Source organism: Heptranchias perlo, chromosome 5 (assembly GCF_035084215.1).
Source record: "Heptranchias perlo isolate sHepPer1 chromosome 5, sHepPer1.hap1, whole genome shotgun sequence".
NCBI classification, from domain to species: domain Eukaryota; kingdom Metazoa; phylum Chordata; class Chondrichthyes; order Hexanchiformes; family Hexanchidae; genus Heptranchias; species Heptranchias perlo.
The window spans coordinates 68,218,659-68,238,298 of NC_090329.1; the positions used below are offsets into that span (position 1 = coordinate 68,218,659).

Sequence of the window (19,640 nt, forward strand, 5' to 3'; positions counted from 1 at the left end):
ACGCATCTCTCTCTCTGCCATTGCCCTCCCTCCTGCTGTGCAGGTGCATGCGTCACAGCACGGTGTTGTGGAGCTCCACGTGTCAGAGGTGGATGGCGTGGCCGGCGAGGCTGGTGATGCTGTTCGCCCTCCGAGGAGGTCATGACTGCAGCTACGGCGGCCCCCATCCGGAAGATGTACATCTGAGGGGGTCCGCAAGGTAGGTACATGTGTCTGGACCCCGGGGTAAGTGTGCAAGTTGGTGAATTTGCTTGTTAGGAGGAGGGTGGTGGAGGCCAAACTTTGTCCCAAGTGACAGAGTGGCCTCCTGCAATGAGTGAGGGTCTCCCCCCCGACCTGTCAAATGGACCTTTGCAGCTGCCACAGGCTGACAGCTGCAACACGTCCATTTGAACTGGGAGTGTTTCCCCCAGCATGGGAAACAGTCCCAGTTGTTTGTAAAATCCCACCCCTCCTGAAATATCTCCTTAATCAAGTCTCTAAACGACCTGAAATACCAAAATAAATAGCTTAAGTGGCACCCCGCTGGCTTTAATTGCCTGCGGGAGTCCCACATGCGGGGGCTGCGTGCGTACGTCAGTGCGTCTGTGGGAAACCCGGAAGTGGGCGGGTTGGAGCCGGGCTCCCGACCCGCTCCGGGAAGCCCCGATTTTTGGAGCCCCCCCGCCAGGAACGCACCCGATAGCGGGTGCTAATATCGAGCCCCTTGTATCTGGACATACAACTGGTTAATGGTGAATTGATGCAATTAGCAAACTGTACCCATTCCCCAGGGAGATAGATTGTGCACACTGTAAAATGAAACTGATTATTTAGATGAGAAGATCACTGTCAAAATATTTGACAAGACAATAGCATGTATTATCTGGAATACATCACTTAGAATAGACAAGAGCAATGTTAATTTTGAACTACCTCATCTTCATGTTGGTAATTACCATATTTAGATGCAAATTACATACAAAGTTCATTTGCACTTGAAATTTGTATCTTTAATTATCTTCCAGGCCATAGTTCGCAGGTAGGGTAAGGCATTAGATGTTTACCACAGTCCTACTACAGCCTAAATAAGTCAGCGATTTGCGATCACTGCAACACATCAAAATATCACATAACTTACACAAGGTAAAAGTATTTAAGTTTATTGATAATGAGAGCTATGGGGTCTCACAAATATACTATTTATTTACCATTTTACAAAATACAAGTAACTTGCTTTTCCATCCCTGAAATTTCTGATTCTTATTTACATTATAAACTTTTTGTTGCTCTACCATCAACAATGGATTTACCATATTTATTTAAAATACAAGGCCTGGAAAGGTCAAATTTTCCACAGAAGCTGTGGGAAACAATCACTGCACCACATTTCACTCCATCTCCTTCTCCTTGAATTCACATTCTGCACCTCCTACTCTTGCACGCAACATTCACACGGCGGGCATATTCTCAAAACAGCTCACAAGGCTGTGACTAACACACTCCTTCCTTGCTTGCAGGAGAAGATCACACACGAGGCAGTAGACGGCGACCGTAGAAGCCAGAGACTGCCTGCACACCCTCTCCCCACTTGAAGAGGACGTTCTGGACATCATGGGCAGGGGGCAAGTCATGGCCATGGCGACTGGCAATGCTGGAGGAGCCGTCCCGCAGGGTTTCATCACACTTTACTCTCTTTTTCCCTTCTCACTTATGTATCACCCTACACACTCTGCAGCTGCTTTCAGCAGCCACTCATCTCTCTCTGCTCTCTCTTCAGATTAAAAGCTAACCCATGTCGCTCGCCTTCATTTCAGGTAAAGAAAATGTCAGGGCCACTGTGGCAGTTGAGGAAGAGGAGGGCAGCCTTCCTGAATGATGCAGCATCACTTGATCTGAGACCAGCTCAGAGACTGGCACCACATGTACTTTAGATGGTAGGATAGAGGAGGGGGTCTTCACCCAGTGAATCACTGGGCACAAATGTGTAGGAGCTAGAGCAGGAGGATAGGATGGTACAGGAGCCAGCTTGCCGGTGGGTGAGATCCCATCTTAGCTCTGCTGCAGAGGACTCGGATGTTGACTTTGAGTGTCCAGGTTACTGAAGAAAGCTGATGGCCATTCACCAGAAAATGCTAAGTGCACTAGCCTGCCTGCCAACGAGCTTGCGCACAATGTCTAAGAGCATGGAGACTACCAGCTCCAACTTGTGTCGGGGCTTCGCGCAGAGCATGGAGACCATGTATTCAACCACAGACCGAGTGGTCAGCTCCATGAATACGTCAGTGCAGGCCACCATGTCGGAGCCTCTGGTTGTTAATTGTAAGATTTATATCAATGAATGTTAATTGTATTCAGGTGGTGGGTATCAATTGGGGACTCTCTTGCATCCTTTTTATAGGAGAGCTTATCTAGGGTGTGGTGGGTGTGTAAGGGGAATCTCTATGAATAAAGGCTGGTAACAACCAAAGACCAGGCTCTAGTAGTCTATCATTCACCACATGGCTATCCATTTGTAACACTGGTGACAGTTCTGACAGCTTCCATAGCAGCTAACACTCCTGCCATGGAAGCTCAGATGGCTGCCATCTTGGCTCTGGGGGCCAGCATTGACGGACTTCCAGAATATCACATCACTCTTGCACTCTGTTCTCGTGCATAACTGTAGGAGTGTGGAGTCACAGTCCCAGGAAATTGGCATTGGCTCTGCGGGAGAAACACCTGCTGTACTCTCTCAGGACGACAGCATGCCTGCTCCCTCGCCACCCACTCCACCAGTGCCCTCGTCAGTGCCACACAACCGGCTCAACCATACTGCCCTGACCCACATCAGGATGCTGCTCAAGGTCGCCCACCATGGCCATCTGAAGTATCCTCAATGGAAGCTCAGCAGCCTTCCACCTCCCAAGCTGTAGCCACTGGGAAAACACCTGGTAGGAGCACGAGGATAGGTAGATGAGCACACAACACAGGACAGGGGTTCAGTGCAGCTCCAGCTCTTCCTCCTCCTCCACTTCTTCCTGCCCAGGAGGTGGTAACAGCTGGTCCCTCTGGATGGCAAAATGATGCAGCACACCACGACAAATTTCGAGACATTGTCAGGAGTGGACTGCAGAGCTCCTCCAGAATGTCCACAGTGGAACCGTTGTTTGATCGTGCCGTTGGTCTGCTCAGAGTTCTGGTGGAGGCGTGGCAGTCGTTGTAGGCACGCTCTGTGTCTCTGCCTGGGTTCCTGACATGAGTCATGAGCCATGTCTGGAGGGGATATTCCTTGTTGTCAAGTAGCCAACCTGTGACCTACCAGTCTGGTTGGAATAGAGGTAGGACAAAGAACTGGCATAGGATGACTGAATCATGACTTCTGCCAGGAAACCGGACATAAACCCGCTTGATGCACTGCTTGTGGTCACAAATGAGCTACACGTTGAGGGAGTGGTTCCCTTTCTGTTGAGGAAGCTGCCAAGCTGGTGATGGGAGCATGTAGGGCAATGCAAGTGCAGTCTATGAAGGAGATATAGCTATTCCTCCTGGAGTAGAAAGCCTTGGTCACCTCCCTGATATAGCAGTATACAGCAAATTGGGAGATGTCGCTGATGTCATCTCCAGCAGCCTTGAACGACTGCGGACATAAGAGTTAAGAGCCATAGTGACCTTGCCAGTTGCAGGTGATGCTATTCATGGCCTGGTTTGGGGCTCCAGTTATGGCTGCAGTAGGTGACAGAGCTCTGCTACAGCCACCTTAGTGAAGTGCAGGTGCCTCACACATTGCTTCTCAGTCAGGTTGATATCGGAAAAGTGTTCCTTGAAGACCCATTGGAAGTGGGAGAGAAAAGACCAAGAGGCCTGCAGACTACATGGCTGCATTACAAAAGAAAACAGAAGCCAAAAGGCCTCCAACCAATCCCTGGCCAGATGTTTCAGTAAAGAAAAAAGCTGCAGGGCCTCTGGCTGCCCCTCTCTGATCAGAGAGGGACAGCGGTGCAAGGCCTTCAGGCTTGCTTCTTTTGGTGCCCCTTCAAAATGGCACCTAGCTGGCAAAGGAACAGGAAAATGAGGCAGGAGGGCCGGGAATATTAGCTCCTGACTCATTTCAATGATTGCACCAATTGCATGCACAGTAATTTCACATCACCCCTCAGAGGAAATCCCATAACTCTTGAAGCAATATAAAGGAGTGAGAGGCTCAGTGTCACAGGTGTTCACTCATATTTCCTGTACTTGCACAATCCCAGACAATGTGATTGATTGCTGCAAGAGAACAAAGCATTCCCTAGACTGCTGATTATTTTCTTTCCAATTATTTGTGCCTACAATCCTTTGTTTCTTTGTCATATTCAACTATTAGCACTGCTGCTTGAGTGGGGAAATTACAGGCTGCCATCCTGGGGAGTTCCCTGTCCTTCCACCTGAATTAACATGTGGGGGGTTAAATTTGATAACCCCCGAATCCGGGAGCGGGCATTGTGGTCCGCGATTAACCCGTGCCGATGCAGGCAGCACAAGACATTCGTGCTGCCTGGGTCACTTACCTCATCAAAGCGCAGCAATCAGTTTGCACCGGGTTTGCACTTCTCACCAGCAGGGGGACCCATATAGGGTGATTTGCTCGCACCTCTTAAAAGCAGGCTGCACCTCTTATTTGCAAAAAATAAAATACGGGTCCGCACGGAGTCTGAATGGAGATCAGGCATCGCACACGTAAAACACAGATGCAGGTCCCGTCCCTATGTTTACAAACTGTTGAGTTATGTTAAAAAATTGAATAAAGGTTGTGCACCACTAAATCCTCCAATCTGCACACCAGACCTCGCCAATCTGCCGATCTGAGTTTGTACCAGGCCTGCGAGAGTGCGTGCGCCAAGGTTCACTGATGATGCACTAGAGGCCTTGGTACAAGAGGTGGACAGAAGGAGGGGCATCCTTTATCCACAGTGGGGGCAAGAGGCCCTCCAGTCATATGCTAAAAAGGCAGTGGGAGGCAGTAGGGGACAATGCCAGGCGCATAGCACCATGAGCATGGATGCAGTGGAGGAAGAAGTTCAATGGTTTGACACGAGTGGTCAAGATAAGCAAGGTCAACTGTCAAGTGGTATCTTCTATCAACTGCACCACTAGCCGCATCCACTGCTCCATGCGCTACACACCCCATCACCCACAAACCAACAAACTCTTTCCATCAGTACTCAACTCTTCCAATCAGATGCTTCCTCTCACCTTCACATATCACCACTGTTGCAAGTCGCCAACCAAAACTCACAAACTGGCAGCTATTCAACCATGACAGACACATCACCCAGACATCCTGCAGGAAACTCAGCAACACACTTCTCGCTTTGTTGCAGAAGGTGGCGCATAACTGGAGAGAGCAAATGGCAGTGGTATTTAGCCCCTCGAGACTGTTTTGCCATTCAATGAGATCATGGTTGATCCTTGACCTATCTCCATATACTCGCCTTAGCCCCATCTCCCTTAGTAACCTTGGTTCACAGAAATCTATCAATCTCAGATTTAAAATTCGCAAATGAGCTAGCATCAACTGCCGTTTGCTGAACAGCGTTCCAAACTTCTCGCACCCTTTGCGTGTAGAAGCATTTCCTAACTACGTTCCTTCAAGTCCTGGCTTTAAATGTTAGGCTATGTCCCCTTGTCCTAAACAAGTACAAATGCATCAGCAGCCAAAAGCAATAATCCATCAACTAACCTGTAAAACCTGCATAGTCCCTTTAAATAGCACTGGTGAGGGATCCTCCAGGCCGTCGAAGACATGTTTAGGTGTTTGTGGTTAAGACAGTACGTTGAGTGGAGAGTTATGGGCCAAAATGGAGTCTATCCCTTTAAATCAGCGCCGCGCACTGATCTAACACATATTCTCCCTAATTTACATGCTGCTGATGTTCGTTATCTGTGCTTGCGCAAAACCCTTTACCAAGATGGCGCCCGCGCATGTAACTCTAGAAGCATGCGCGTGCATTCTGGACACCATTTTCTCCAATTCAATGGTTCACGTGTATATGAAATGAAACATCACGGGCTAGAAATTGGGCCGTGTAGCGCCTGTTGTGTTGGCACTACTCAGCCTCCCAAAGTTCCAAAGCAGTGGCCCTGAGTGTTTTGCTATTGTTCACACAAATAATGTCAGCTGAGCAGCTATTTGATAGGAAATAGAGCAATACTGCTGTGATATTTACATAGTTTTTTTATTATCTGTATAGCATATATCTAGAAAAATGGAAATTGATTTATTCAGTCACAGTAAATTAGTGGCCCTGATGCTATGCCCTACATGGCATAACACTCCTTTTGTTACAAAACGGTGAATCCTCTGACTCACTGTGAGCAACGCCATGAGAGACCTGCTGGTATTTAAACATGTTGCTGGCACTATATCATTTTTAAGCCAAAGGGAATACCACCAGCAGAAAAGAATATGTGGCCCAGCAGGGAATGCCAGAGGAACTATTTCATCATCCTCATATTCATTCTGTTTCATATTGGAAAATTAGGAAAACCACATGAGATGCCATGAATTATACTGATGAAGACTGTTTACCTCATTGTTTTAGGTAAACAGTGTAATTTTAATCAGCAACATCACCACTTGTCAATTGTCCTGAATCAAAACTGACCCACTTCAAAAGAACTCATGCACAATGCTAGTAATAAAGCTGGCTGTTTGTTATTATTCAATAATTAAGTCTGCAAAACTGTGTGGAAATATTAAAAAAGGACATTATAAATAACTCGTATTTGTCTCTTTTCATGTAACAAGTAGTTGTCTTTTGCAGTCACACCAATGTGTCCTTAAAGCAAACCAGATGAAGCTGATCTATGCTTTTAATGTAAATAGAGCAGTATAAATCTAGAAGTTTTGATTTGCTTTTTAATGACCATTTTACTCAAATGTAATAACTTTGAATAATTTTCCTTTCCCCTGTTATTTTTAACAAATCTTCCGACAAAATACTCAAAAGCATTTCATATACAATGAATGACTTTGATGTGCAGTCACTTTTGTTATGTAGAACTAGGCTCACAATATATACCAATAGAAAGCAGTGGCTCTGAGTGTTTTGCTATTGTTCACATAAATAATGTCAGTTGAGCAGCTATTTGATAGGAAATAGAGCCAAAGCAGTGAGTGATTGGAAAATAAAGATATATCGCCCAATTAAGCGGAAGATTATTTTGGAATGTTTTTGCTTCTACTCAGATGAGGGGAGATGACATCCCTTCTGCCTTACATATCCTTTCTTCTTTAAGGGATTTAAGCAATATTTACTTTTATTTTCTATTATCATCTTCAGCTTACCTCATGTCTAAATGCTTTGGCTTGCTCTTCACAACCCGGCAAACTCAGTATAAATTCAGATACCTACAAAAGCAGCAGAGACACATGACTTTCACAATATATAGCAACCAGAGATTACACAACTATAACAATTAGGGCATAAAGGCTTCTTGCCATCCAAATACCTAAACAAGAATATTTAATATTTACCATTCTGACTATTATTATTTACCAGCAGATCTCCCATGTCACTACTCGGTGAATCAGAGGATACACGGCTTTATAACAATAGGGTTGTTGTTAGCAAAATATGATGAACAAAGAGTGATGGGAAAAGTATAACAGGAAGTAAATCTGACACCGATATGAAGTACACACTATATGCAAAGCTTAATATATTACTAGCTGATTGTTGAAAAAATGCCCAGAAGCGGAGTGGAGTTTGTAACAATCCTGCTGAACTCTGGGAAAGGATTAATGTTAAAAATGGATACTCCAAGACAGCACTGTGAGGGCAAAGGGTTTTTCACCATAGGCAACTGATTCTAATTAGTGGCTGGAGTTAGGTATATTCCAGTTTGTCAAGATTGAATGGATGGTTATGTTAAGAAATGCCTAGGATGACCTAAAGCAAAGTCATACTTATATTGTATGTGTTTTGTCATTATTTAAAGCCAAAAAGTGAAAGTTTTTCACAACTAGACCTGGGAGTGACATAACCCTTATCTGGATAGTCTTATCACAATTATTTAAAGCCAGGCAAAGTAAAAAAAAAACTTGCAATGAATAGGGAGATCAGGCTTTTCTCAAGTAATTCAAAATGTGCTCATTATAAATGCTTGACATGTGCCTGCCGAAGTACTGTCACTAAATCCTTGCAACAAAGTGTAACACTCAGATTGGTCATATATGAATAGGTGAGATAAAGAGTTTTGCTTTCAGAATCAAATGTATAAAAGATGGTGTTTTGACACAAAAGATCAGAGAGACGGCAATCAAAGAAAAGAGAGAGAAGTTGAAGAGAGAAGCCAGAGATTACAAAAGTTTAGGGAAACTTCAAGTTTAAGAATTTTACTAGCCTGTGATAGGCAATAAATCAGTGCATCACTTGTATGTAAGAGTTAAGTTAATGAAAACAGAAGTGAGAAAGAACAGACGTCAGAAAAGGAAGAAATACTAAGATGACAAAGATTTGTTGAGCCGACGTCCCAGAGACAAGTACAAGGGGAGGTGAGACCACCAACCCCACTACACTAACTCAGAAGAATAAGGCTGTATAAAATATGGAAATCTTTACTAAAGCTACAACCTTATTAGCAGTAAATGCTGGCCTCACCAGTGACGCCCACATCCCATGAACGAATAAAAAAAAAGTAAGCTGAACTGACTAAACTTTTAAGATATTCAACTGACTAGCTATTCGAAGCTTTTAACTTAGCTTTACAACAAGTCTACTCTAAAATAACCTTGCTGATGAAAGATCATCGACCCGAAACGTTAACACTGTTCCTCTCTCCACATATACTGCCTGAACTGCTGAGTGTTTCCAGCATCTTCTGTTACTATTTCTTGCTGATTTTACATTCAGCTTAAACATTGAGCATTATATCAATTTGAAATAAGTAGAGTCCAGCTGATGCTGAGTTACGCTGATGCACTTAAACTGTCTTTGTTACCTCAGTTATTAATTCTGCCAGTCATTAGTATCTACCTGACTACCTTGAGTATTCTTGCTGCTTCATAATAAGATGATAATAATTGTATCACAAGTGTTAATAAAGAAATGTTAGTTTGTGATTTCACGGTCTGACTTCCTCCTTGATGACTTTCACAAGAAGAGCTTAACTCATTCACTCAGTAGCTTATATATATATCGTAAAAGAGGGTTGGTAATTTTAATGTAATTTGGACTAGTTGATGCAAGACTGTTAAAGCGAGTCAAATTCAGTCATCTAAGCCCCAATTTTAACCTGGGGCGGGAATCGGTATAGGGGGTTGTAGGGGCCTAAGCGGGCAGCGATTCATCTGCCCCCCACTCCGGAGCTAGACCTGGCCGATTTTAATGTCCAGGCCTCATTTTATTGTTTCCTCATGGACCCCTGCTCTAAGCCGCAGGCATGACGTAGAGTCAGCGGCTAGAAGTGGGAAATCACAAGGTTGCAGGCCACTGCCAGGGACCCAGAAATGGTGTCTGGCAAGTTAAGTGAGCAAAGGGGGGGCTGGGAATGATCGTGATCATGGTGGGGGGAGAAGCCTGGGGCAGGGGAGGCCCAAGGTTTTCATGTGGCGCCAGGAGGAGTACTCCCTCTCTTTCTGGCCTACAAGAAACCTTATAAAAAATATTTAATGCCTTATCTGGGCCTCTTCCGGCCAAGATCCTGCCTGCCACCAGCTTTCGCTGATAGGTCCGGGACTGTGCGGGCCTTAGTTGACCAGAGTTAAAATCGCGTGTGCGTCGCAATAATATTCGACTGTGGCTTTGCCTCTAATTAGGCCCCTGCTTATCTGGGGTGGACGGCTGTCCCATAGCCAGAAAATCGCCAGTTAAAACGGTCTGCGTCGTGAATGGTTCGAGAATGGTGCAGATAGTTCCCAAACCCGATTTTATCACCTCTTCCGGAGGGCGGCTGGGTTAAAAATGCAGACCATAAATTCCCAGATGGTATTTTGACAAGAAATTATGGAGAGGGAATAAGGACTCATCTGATGCACTTGAGTAATATTCCTTACAACGTATAACAATTTACTCATCCCATTGGTCTTATAAAATCTGCCACGGTGTTGCTCAGGGTTAGCAGGAGGACTAACAATTTTATTACAATGAGGTACTATCAACAAACTGTGATGGGGAAAGTATTGTGGGAATAAGTGTGAGATTTCCATCAAGTACATATTACACGGAAAACTTTTAATATAGATATAGACATTGTATAATTTTGTAAAAAAGATTATTTGTTTTCTTCCATACCTCATCAATAGTCCATTTTGCTACTTTTCTGGCAGTGATTCCAGCAACTCCGGGTAATAGTTTGCTGTGTTGTTCCCAGCAGAGTGGCAGACTGGGCACTGGAGAAGCTGAAGACATAAACACTGACTGGTGCAATGCCTGCTGCAGGTTGAAATCATCATTTTCTGTGGAGAGAGTATGTTGTGTTAGGAAGTTGTGTGCAGAAAAATTGGACTAATCAACAGATTCACATTACAAATGACAGTTAACAAAACATTGCAGATGTAAACAGTCTATAATCTCACAAAACTAATGAGTTTTATAAGAAATCTAGAATTGGACACTACTTAATTGTTCTGCCTTGTAAATTTTTTTCTTTCATTGTCCCTACACATTTCTCCCTTTCTCTCTTAAGTGTACTGGTTTATGTTGGCGTATAGTTCTTTTGATGCTAGACTACCTTTGGTTCATTGCTCAATAAGCCATTCTTCATGTATAAAGCTATACTGTGAGTGTATTTAGCTATGGAAGACATCACAACCTGTCTTGTTTCCATTCAACATCCACATACATGTACTTTCAGGCAGCTGAGGAACGACAAACGGATGCCAAGATGTCCAGGCGGAGATGCTCGTCTACTGTTGAGCTTTCTCAGTGGGGTCAGCAGCCATGGAGACAGAGGATAAACTCGTTCTCCTAACAGCCATCCACTCAGTGTTTCTTCTTCAAGTAATGAAGGCACTGTGGATTGCTGCACAATGTGGGTATGGTAGTGTAGTGGTTATGTTACCGGACTAGTAATCCAGAAACCTGGACTAATAATCCAGAGAACATAAATTAAAATGCCACCATAGCAGTTTAAAAAAGCTGGAAATAAAAAAAGTCTGGTATCAGTAAGTGACCATGAAGCTGCCAAACTGGTTCAAATGTCCTTCAGGGAAGGAAACTTGCCATCCTTACCCAGCCTGGCCTTTACATGACTCCAGTACTAACATGCCTTCTACAGTGGCCTAGCAAGCCACTCAGTTGTGTCAAACTGCTACAATGAATACAGACTACAGCGGTTTAAAGCCGAAGGCCCACCACCACCTTCTTAGGACAACTAGGAATAGATAATAAATGCCAGTCTTGACAGAAATGCCCACATCCTGAGAATGAATAAAAAATGTGGGCGTCAAGAATATTTGCTGGATAATGATTTTGTTTCTGTAGTCATGTAGCATCTGAACATTAATTGAGTGCAAAACCTTTCTGTTCATGTCAGCCATGGGGTTGATATGTAGAGCTTTGTGTAGCATAGGTATAATATATTAGGAAAAAGAGCTTAACAACAGGAGTCAGTATTAATATCTTTGTATTATGAGAATGTATTCTGTGTGTTAGAGGCTAACACATGGTTTAGATTAGGTCGTTAGCATGAATGCTAAGTAAGCAGGAGTCAGGTTAGAACAATTTAAGAAGCAGCAAAGGGTTTGTGTAAGAGTTATAGCTAGTTTGGAGCCGATGTGTCTATGCTTCAGCCATTATCATTCTATTAAGGTGTGAAGCTTGTAACAATGCAAAACTGTCTTATTTTCTACACAGTGATGATGTGGAGATGCCGGTGCTGGACTGGGGTTGACAATTATTTCCACATTCACCTGAGGAAGGAGGAAGTCTCCGAAAGCTTGTGGAATTTAAAATAAATTTGTTGGACTATAACTTGATGTTGTGAAACTGTTTACAATTGTCTACACAGTGACTTTAAGAATAGGGTGTATGCAGTGCAACATTGCCATCTACTGGTTTGGTAGCATGACACATAATGATCACATGACAATAATCTCAGAATTGATAGGTTCAGAGCAAGTCATCTGACATTTTCCAATAAGGTGTATAAATATGCTCACTTTCAGTAATTCTTTAGTATTCTGTGTTGTGAACTCGCCTGGATTGGAATTAGAGTTAAAGGCAGACCCCGAGGAATATACTAATAGTAAATGTACAGACGTATAACTTGCTTGTACTTTGTCGATATTAATAAAACTAACAAGTTGATTTCATCTCTGGTGACCGAACCAATATAATCTGGATTAATCTACTCTGTTGATCTAACATCTTGATGCCTACATAGGTATGACTCTTTTCAGTCAACAGTGAAATCTTCAGAGCTGCTTTTGATAATTCTGCTGATCATCCAATAATGACAAACATTTGTTTAAAACTTTTACATGGAGAAATGTGATATGTTTAGCAACCATTTCAACTTTTCAAATAAATTAATTTTGGTTCGTTCAATATGATATCCCATAATTAGTTACCTTACCCTTGTTTTCATTTTGCCAGTTAACCTTATTCTCAATTTCCTCCTCCTCCTTTATACTTGGATGTTTCAACGGCCTTCCAGCTCTAGAAGAGAGGAGACTAAAGTCAAAATAGCATCACATAAATCTGATCAAAATATTTATAACCATAGTATGATTGAAAAAACAAGCTGAAAGTGAAATCTGCCCATCATGCCACAATAGTAAATGCACAAAAAGTAAAACATTTATTCAGTCGTGGGAACTGGGTTACGTTCTCACCAGTTCCAAACTCACCACTTTGGTCATTATTTCTAGCAAAATCAATAACCCATTCTTTTAGAATGCATTTATAATTTAGCTTGAAATAATGGGCCGGATTTTGCTGTAAAAATAACAATGAAGCTAACAGTGCTCACTGTTATTTCTGTGTAAATAGTACAGCAACTTCCAACGAGCGCATATGTGCACTTAAACACGGAAATCCAGAAGTTGCTGTACGAGATGCGAACCTCCTCCATAAGCTCCGCGAAAACGGCATTTCGCTGCCTGGCTCCCCGGCTCCCCATTCAAACGAATGGAACGACGTGAAGCTCCTGCACTGACATCGCAGATACAGACTAATCTCGCCATTAAAAGTTATGGCTCGTCCATTCCGATGTGAGTACCCTTTTAACGGTGTGGTAAGTGTTAATGACTGCCAAACAACCTCTCTGGAACTGAAAGTTAACTTAGACAAGTGTGGAGTCTCATTCCTTCAGATTTTAAGTGTTGGACATTTAAAAAAAAATTAAATAAATTTTTATTTTTTTATGTTTTCTTTCTGTCTCTTTTATCTTTGTCTCTTAATTCAATCTTTCTTACCCTCTCCTTATTTTGCTTTCTATACCTGATTTGACATTGAATTCACTATTCTAACTTACACTTCCTGGTTCAGTCTCTATGCAGCATATTAATGATGCTTCAATCTGATTGGTTACAGGGATAGACAGTTGCTTGCCACATTCACACAGGTCCCAGATGCCCTGTAGAGGACGCCGTTCTTTTTGGCTGACTAATGTAGAGGAAGTTGCCGCGCAAAAGCTCATAGACTTGCAATTGCCCATAGACTTTCTAACAAATGGTGTTCGTCTGCTGCTCACAGCAAAGTTCGGCCTAATGCACACAGGAAATGTTTACAATGTAGTTAACACAAGGTAATGCATTTGGGGAGGGCAAACAAGGCAAGGGAATACACAATAAATAGGAGGATACTGAGAGGTGTAGAGGAAATGAGGGACCTTTTCTATGAATCTAACCCTGAGAAATTCTGCCCATCTTCCATCTGGTATGTGCTTTTCTTTTAAGTAATATATAGTAAGTTGATCAGTTTTTGACTTAGGGAAAGTGTGGGCTCATAAGTGGCACTGCTTTTGGCTGCAGGGAGAGAAGAACTGGTCTTTATCCCACTGAGGGAAACCACAGTCTTGTTAGAGGATTCATTACTATACATGGCCTTAAAGTCAGAAGCACACAGGGACAGAGGTGAATTGCCCAAAACTGAACACAGTATGTCAGATGGGGTCTGACCAAGGCTCTGTACAACTGAAGCATCACTTCCTCACTTTTGAATTCCAAACCCCTTGAGATAAAGGCCAACATTCCATTAGCCTTTTGTACTTGTGCACTAGCTTGAACCCACAAACTTCTGACTCGGAGGTTAAAGTGCTACCATGGAGTCAAGGATGACACAGGAATCCTGATTGATTTTCCCCTCCCTAACCCAAGGATGCTGAAGCCAACTGTAGCATTTCTAATTTTCAGATCCTGCTACCACTTAACTATGACACACAATTATTTTTAGACGGGTTAGATATGTGACCATATTCCTTTCCCTTCAGTGTTGTGCCTGGTCTCCTTATGATATTCAGACTTTAAATCTTGTAACACCAATTTCCAACTTAAAAATTGTGAAGTACCAACAGTTCTTCAGAAAAAGGTCTTTAATTGAAAAATATTATGGGTTCAAATGATCTGTAATCATAGAATCATAGCATGATACAGCACAGAAGGAGGCCATTTGGCCCATTGTACATGTGCTGGCTCTTTGGTACAGCTATTCGATTGGTCCCACTCCCCAGCTCTTTCCCCATAGCCCTGTATTTTTTTCCCTTCAAGTATTTATCAATTCCCTTTTGAAAGTTACTATTGAATCTGATTCCACCAATCTTTCAGGCAGCGCATTCTAGATCATAACAACTCGCTGCTTAAAAAAATGTTTCCTTATGTCGCCTCTGGTTCTTTTGCCAATTACCTTAAATCTGTGTCCTCTGTTTACCGACCCTTCTGCCACTGGAAAAAGTTTCTCCTTATTTAATCTATCAATACCATTCATGATTTTGAACACCTCTATCAAATCTCCTCTTAACCTTCTCTGCTCTAAGGAGAACAACTCCAGCTTCTCCAGTCTCTCCACATAACTGAAGTCCCTCATCCCTGGTACCATTCTAGTAAATCTCTTCTGCATCCTTTCCATGGCCTTGATATCCTTTTTAAAGTGTGGTGCCCAGAACTGGACACAATACTCCAGCTGAAGCCTAACCAGTATTTTATACAGATTTAGCATAAATTCTTTGCTTTTGTACTCTATGCCTCTATCAATAAAGTCCAGGACCTCATTAGCTTTTTTAACAGCCTTCTCAACTTGTCCTGCCACCTTCAAAGATTTGCGTACATACACCCCCAGGTTTCTCTGTTCCTGCACCCCCTTTAAAATTGTACCATTTAGTTTATATTGTCTCTCCTCATTCTTCCTACCAAAATGTATCACTTCACACAATACAAATGTTATATAACCTGTAATTATCTTTTAGGCAAGGCAATTTTGGTCAGTAACTATAAAGCAATTAATCATTAATAAGCAAGTTTCTCACATAGTCATAGATGGTAAGTTTAACAATTCAATGGAATCTAATAATAATGAAAATTTAAATAAAGTTAACAACTGCAAACGACCCTCTTGACCTCTTAACAAGTGGGACTTATTTTTTGCCGGCAGTCACCGAACCAAATGTGGTTTACCAAATCATACTAACATATAGGGGCATTTCAGGGAACTAGAGCTTCCTATATTCAGTAAAAAAAAATGATTAAAAATTATAAGCTCAAAAAGCTCAGGTTGTCACCTATACCATGTGGGTGTCTAAATGCCTGGATTTCATTAACAGCAGAAAAAAGTATTAGAATTTCAAAAGCATAGAAGGATTCAGACAATTACAGAAAATATTCAATGACCTTGGAAGGATTGAGGCAGCCCAAAACAGTCTCCAAGCAAAGGGCAAGGATGTAGTTGCGCCATTGAAAAAATATTGACTGCTAAAGAAATAAAAGTTGACATGCTCACCAGACCAGACCACTACAACCACCGAGTTCCTGTATGCAAGGTAGTTTTTAAAAATGTACTATATCATTCCCTGTATAAAAATAGCAACCATATATCATGCAGACCAACATAAGGATCCTAATAATTAGCTACCTAACATAGAAAAATATAATTGCAATGTTACAGATTGTTTGGAAAATATGTTTAGGCCATACACAAGAGTAAAAGATGCTGCCAAATAATGCTTTAAGTTCTAAAATCTCTGTATCACAAGCAATCAAGGCAGAATACTGAGTCAGGGGGAACCAAGGCTTGGCACTCAAGCACTGATACATCCCCAAATATTTAACTTTCACCGCTGGGTGGTAAACTGGCAGAAGCGATTGGACACCCGTTATAGATCCCGCCCGTTATAGATCCCGCCCGTTATAGATCTCGCTCGTTATAGATGCCATTGACGTTAATGGAAAGCAAAATCCAGTGGGGTATGTAACGGGCGGCTGATTCACAACTGCCAGTTTACCACCTAACAGTGAAGGTTAAAATCTACTCCATCATAATCAAGCATCAAATGCTAAGAGTGATGAGAGGAAAAAGAGACATTATAACAAAAAAAAATTACATCATGGGCAATGAAAAGATTAAATTTATTTATATAAATCTTGTACAAATGTTACTTCAGATCACAAATATATCTTTGAACAGTATTCACTGACATATTCCTAAAGTACTTAAAAATATGCATTTCAGCAAAATAAAGTTTAGAAACGTGATGAGAACCATTTGAGTTGGGCTGTATACAAATCCGTATGCAAATACATGACAGCGGATAAAATTAGTCAATACCAGTGTATGTTGATAGGCTCTCAGTTGTCACATAGACAATCCAGCGAACAGAATAATTGTTCCTAAATGTCTCCTTTAGTCATTTTATGAGAAATTCTGGCTCCATTGTGCTGAGAAACCACTGTTTGTTGTCGATAATATAAAGTGTACAGTTTTAGTTGGCTTATCCTATGATTAATGAAGTCAGAAACATGTTGAAACACTATAATCCATACTGTCTTTTTTAACTGTCATTCAGCTCCTTAGTCCAATGTAGTCTTTTTTGGTTTTTCTTGCCAACTCTCTTCCCTCTCCTCCCCACCTGAAGGCACTGACTGTTTACTGGGATACGGTTCCACTGGGATTCTCAAGTACTGTGGATAAGGGCCCATATTTCATGTGTGAGCCTAAATGAAGTGTTGATAGGCCATTCAAGCACAGGATGCATCAAAGCTAAGCCCAATGCTGTTCACACATACAGATTTCCAGCAGGGGTATCTGGATGATTACTAGGAGTAAGAAGCCAGGCTGATTTTCTCCTCCCTAGCTCAGTCCAAAGCTAATTTTGTGGCCATAGAGCTGCACTGCTGTCCAAGCTGAGATCAGTGAATTCAACACAGGCTGGAGATCAAACCTGTTGCTTTTATGGACCATATGGCCTAGATTTTCAGACTCGTTTCATCCCATTCATTTTAAACATCAACATTAAAACAACATTAATTAGTCTAGCTAATAGCTCAGTTACATACTGGATGAATTTGCTTAGGCACTGTGAGAACTCCACCTGCTTAATTCCAGATCCCATATTTAATGTCATTTACTCAAGACAACAGCAGATGGCTGTTACATCTGCAATATTCCAGAACAACTAACACCGACAGCTTCAGGAACATGTCAGTAAATATAGCAGAAACAAAGTGATCAACTTATACATTTTATAAGTTTCCTATGAGCACTGCAAAATGTATTCTTCCAAAATTTATTCATGATATAATTTGCAGTTACTATCCAGTCTAGTAAAAAATTGTCATGTTATTTTAAAATCAAATACTGTAACTCTCTTCCACTGACAGATTGAATATGTAGATGATTCTTCTCTGAAAATTAACAAGCCACATTAAAGCAGAGTTGGGTTTCACCTCCATCAAATGCATTGATATATCCCTATGGACTGCTATATTAACATAAATATAATCTGAAATTATTTACCCCTACGCTTTCATTTCCAAGTTTGACTTTTCAGTTGATGTCAACGGTCAGTGTAAATGCCAAGAGCATCAGTGTTGCACCGTTATATGACATTTTTCCTCTCAATTTTGCATGTATATTTACACTAAATCAGGTGATTTTTACCCCCGGAGTACTTTCTGATCCTTGACATTACAGCTGTATTTGCCCTATGGTAATATATTAACCTGTGGGCAGGTCCGTAATTACATTTTAAATCAGGGGTTGCTTAAGAGAGTTGCTGTCTAGAAGAAACAAGAGAAATTTTCACCTGCTAAGCAAAGCAATTCGTTCCTGACACTGCCATGCTAACAACCAGATGCCTTCTTTCAAGGTTTTGCACCTCGTGATAGCCAAAGAAATAAAAAAAATTCTGGATAACCCTTTCAGGTTTGTTGGTTTCTAAAGGAGCTTGAGCACAGAGGTTAGTAAAGAGAGTGAACCTCTAACGGAGTGAAGTGCTAACACAGTGAGGACTTTCAACTGGGAATTTAGTGAGTTTGCGAATTAGGTGCAGAGGGGGAAGGAGATGCTAAGCGATTTAAATCAAGGGACTATAAACAAATCTATCAACTTTTAAAACTTAAATTAAAAAAATACATAAAATTAAAAAAATTGACTAAGTAACTATTAAATATTTTGAAATCAAGCTAAATCTATTTACTAAATATAATCTAGATCTCAAGTGATTTTATTAGTCCTGGAAATAAACAACTGATAAAATAAATAAAAAGTAGAGATGCCAGTACAGGCTGTGTGTCAAGACTGTAATATGTGGGAGATTGTGGACAGCGAGACTGTCCTGGATTGCCACATCTGCAGTAAATGTCTCTGGCTTGAGACACTCTGACTCAGAGTCTTTGAGCTGGAATGTGAGTTAGAGACACTCTGACACATAAGGAAGGTGGAGGTAGAGGAGGAAGTCCCACAGATAGTAGTCCTATCCAGCAGGTACTTGATACCTGTGAGGATAAGGATAATGGCTTCGGGGAGGATGCCCAGAATGCTAACTATGGCACCTTGGAGCATGCAATAGTCCAAGGAGGGAGAGGATCAGAATAGAAAGGTTGTAGTTATAGGGGATTCTATAATCAGGGGGACAGATAGCATCCTCTGCAGTCGCGACCGAGAGTCCAGGAGGATGTGTTGTCTACCTGGTGCAAGGGTAAAGGACATCTCGGAGTAACTGGAGAGGAACTTGGAAAGGGAGGGGGAGGATCCAGTTGTCATGGTCCATGTCGGCACCAATGACATAAGAACAAGGAGGAAGTCCTGCTAAGTTAATATCAGAAGCTAGGAACTAAATTAAAAAGCAGGACTTCACGGGTGGTAATCTCAGGATGGGCTTCACCTGAACCAGAATAGGACCAAAGTCCTAGCGGAAAAGATAAATAGGGCCGTGCACAAGCTTTAAACTAGCAAGATGGGGGGAGGGATCTGGCAGCAATAACAAAAGCTTAAAGATAAAAGAAACAGGAGATGAGTGTAAAGGTCAGACCAGAGTGAGGAATAAAGATAACACAAATGGTCAAGGAGTAAAAAGTTATAAAACAGAAGTAGAAAAGGATTGTTAAAAATAAAGTAAAAGGAACAACTATTAAAGATGAAACAGACTGCCTGTACAGCAATGTACACAGTGTCCAAAATAATACAGGGAAACTGGTGGCAATAATCCATAGCGAGGAACCAGGTGTAATAGGAAGAAATGAAACATGGCTACATAAGGAACAG

At 41.8% G+C, this 19,640-nt stretch overlaps 1 protein-coding gene across 2 annotated transcripts in view; it reads right to left on the bottom strand.

Annotated features, from left to right (window-relative positions):
- Positions 1–19,640, bottom strand: part of l3mbtl3 (L3MBTL histone methyl-lysine binding protein 3) — a 181,940-nt gene that overhangs the window by 17,074 nt on the left and 145,226 nt on the right. For both annotated transcript variants that reach the window (XM_067984557.1, XM_067984556.1), the window contains 3 exons: positions 12,520–12,602; positions 10,236–10,399; positions 7,289–7,351 (listed from right to left, as the gene is read on the bottom strand). In XM_067984557.1, the coding sequence (XP_067840658.1) occupies positions 7,289–7,351; positions 10,236–10,399; positions 12,520–12,602 (310 nt within the window). The remainder of the gene's footprint in view (positions 1–7,288; positions 7,352–10,235; positions 10,400–12,519; positions 12,603–19,640) is intronic.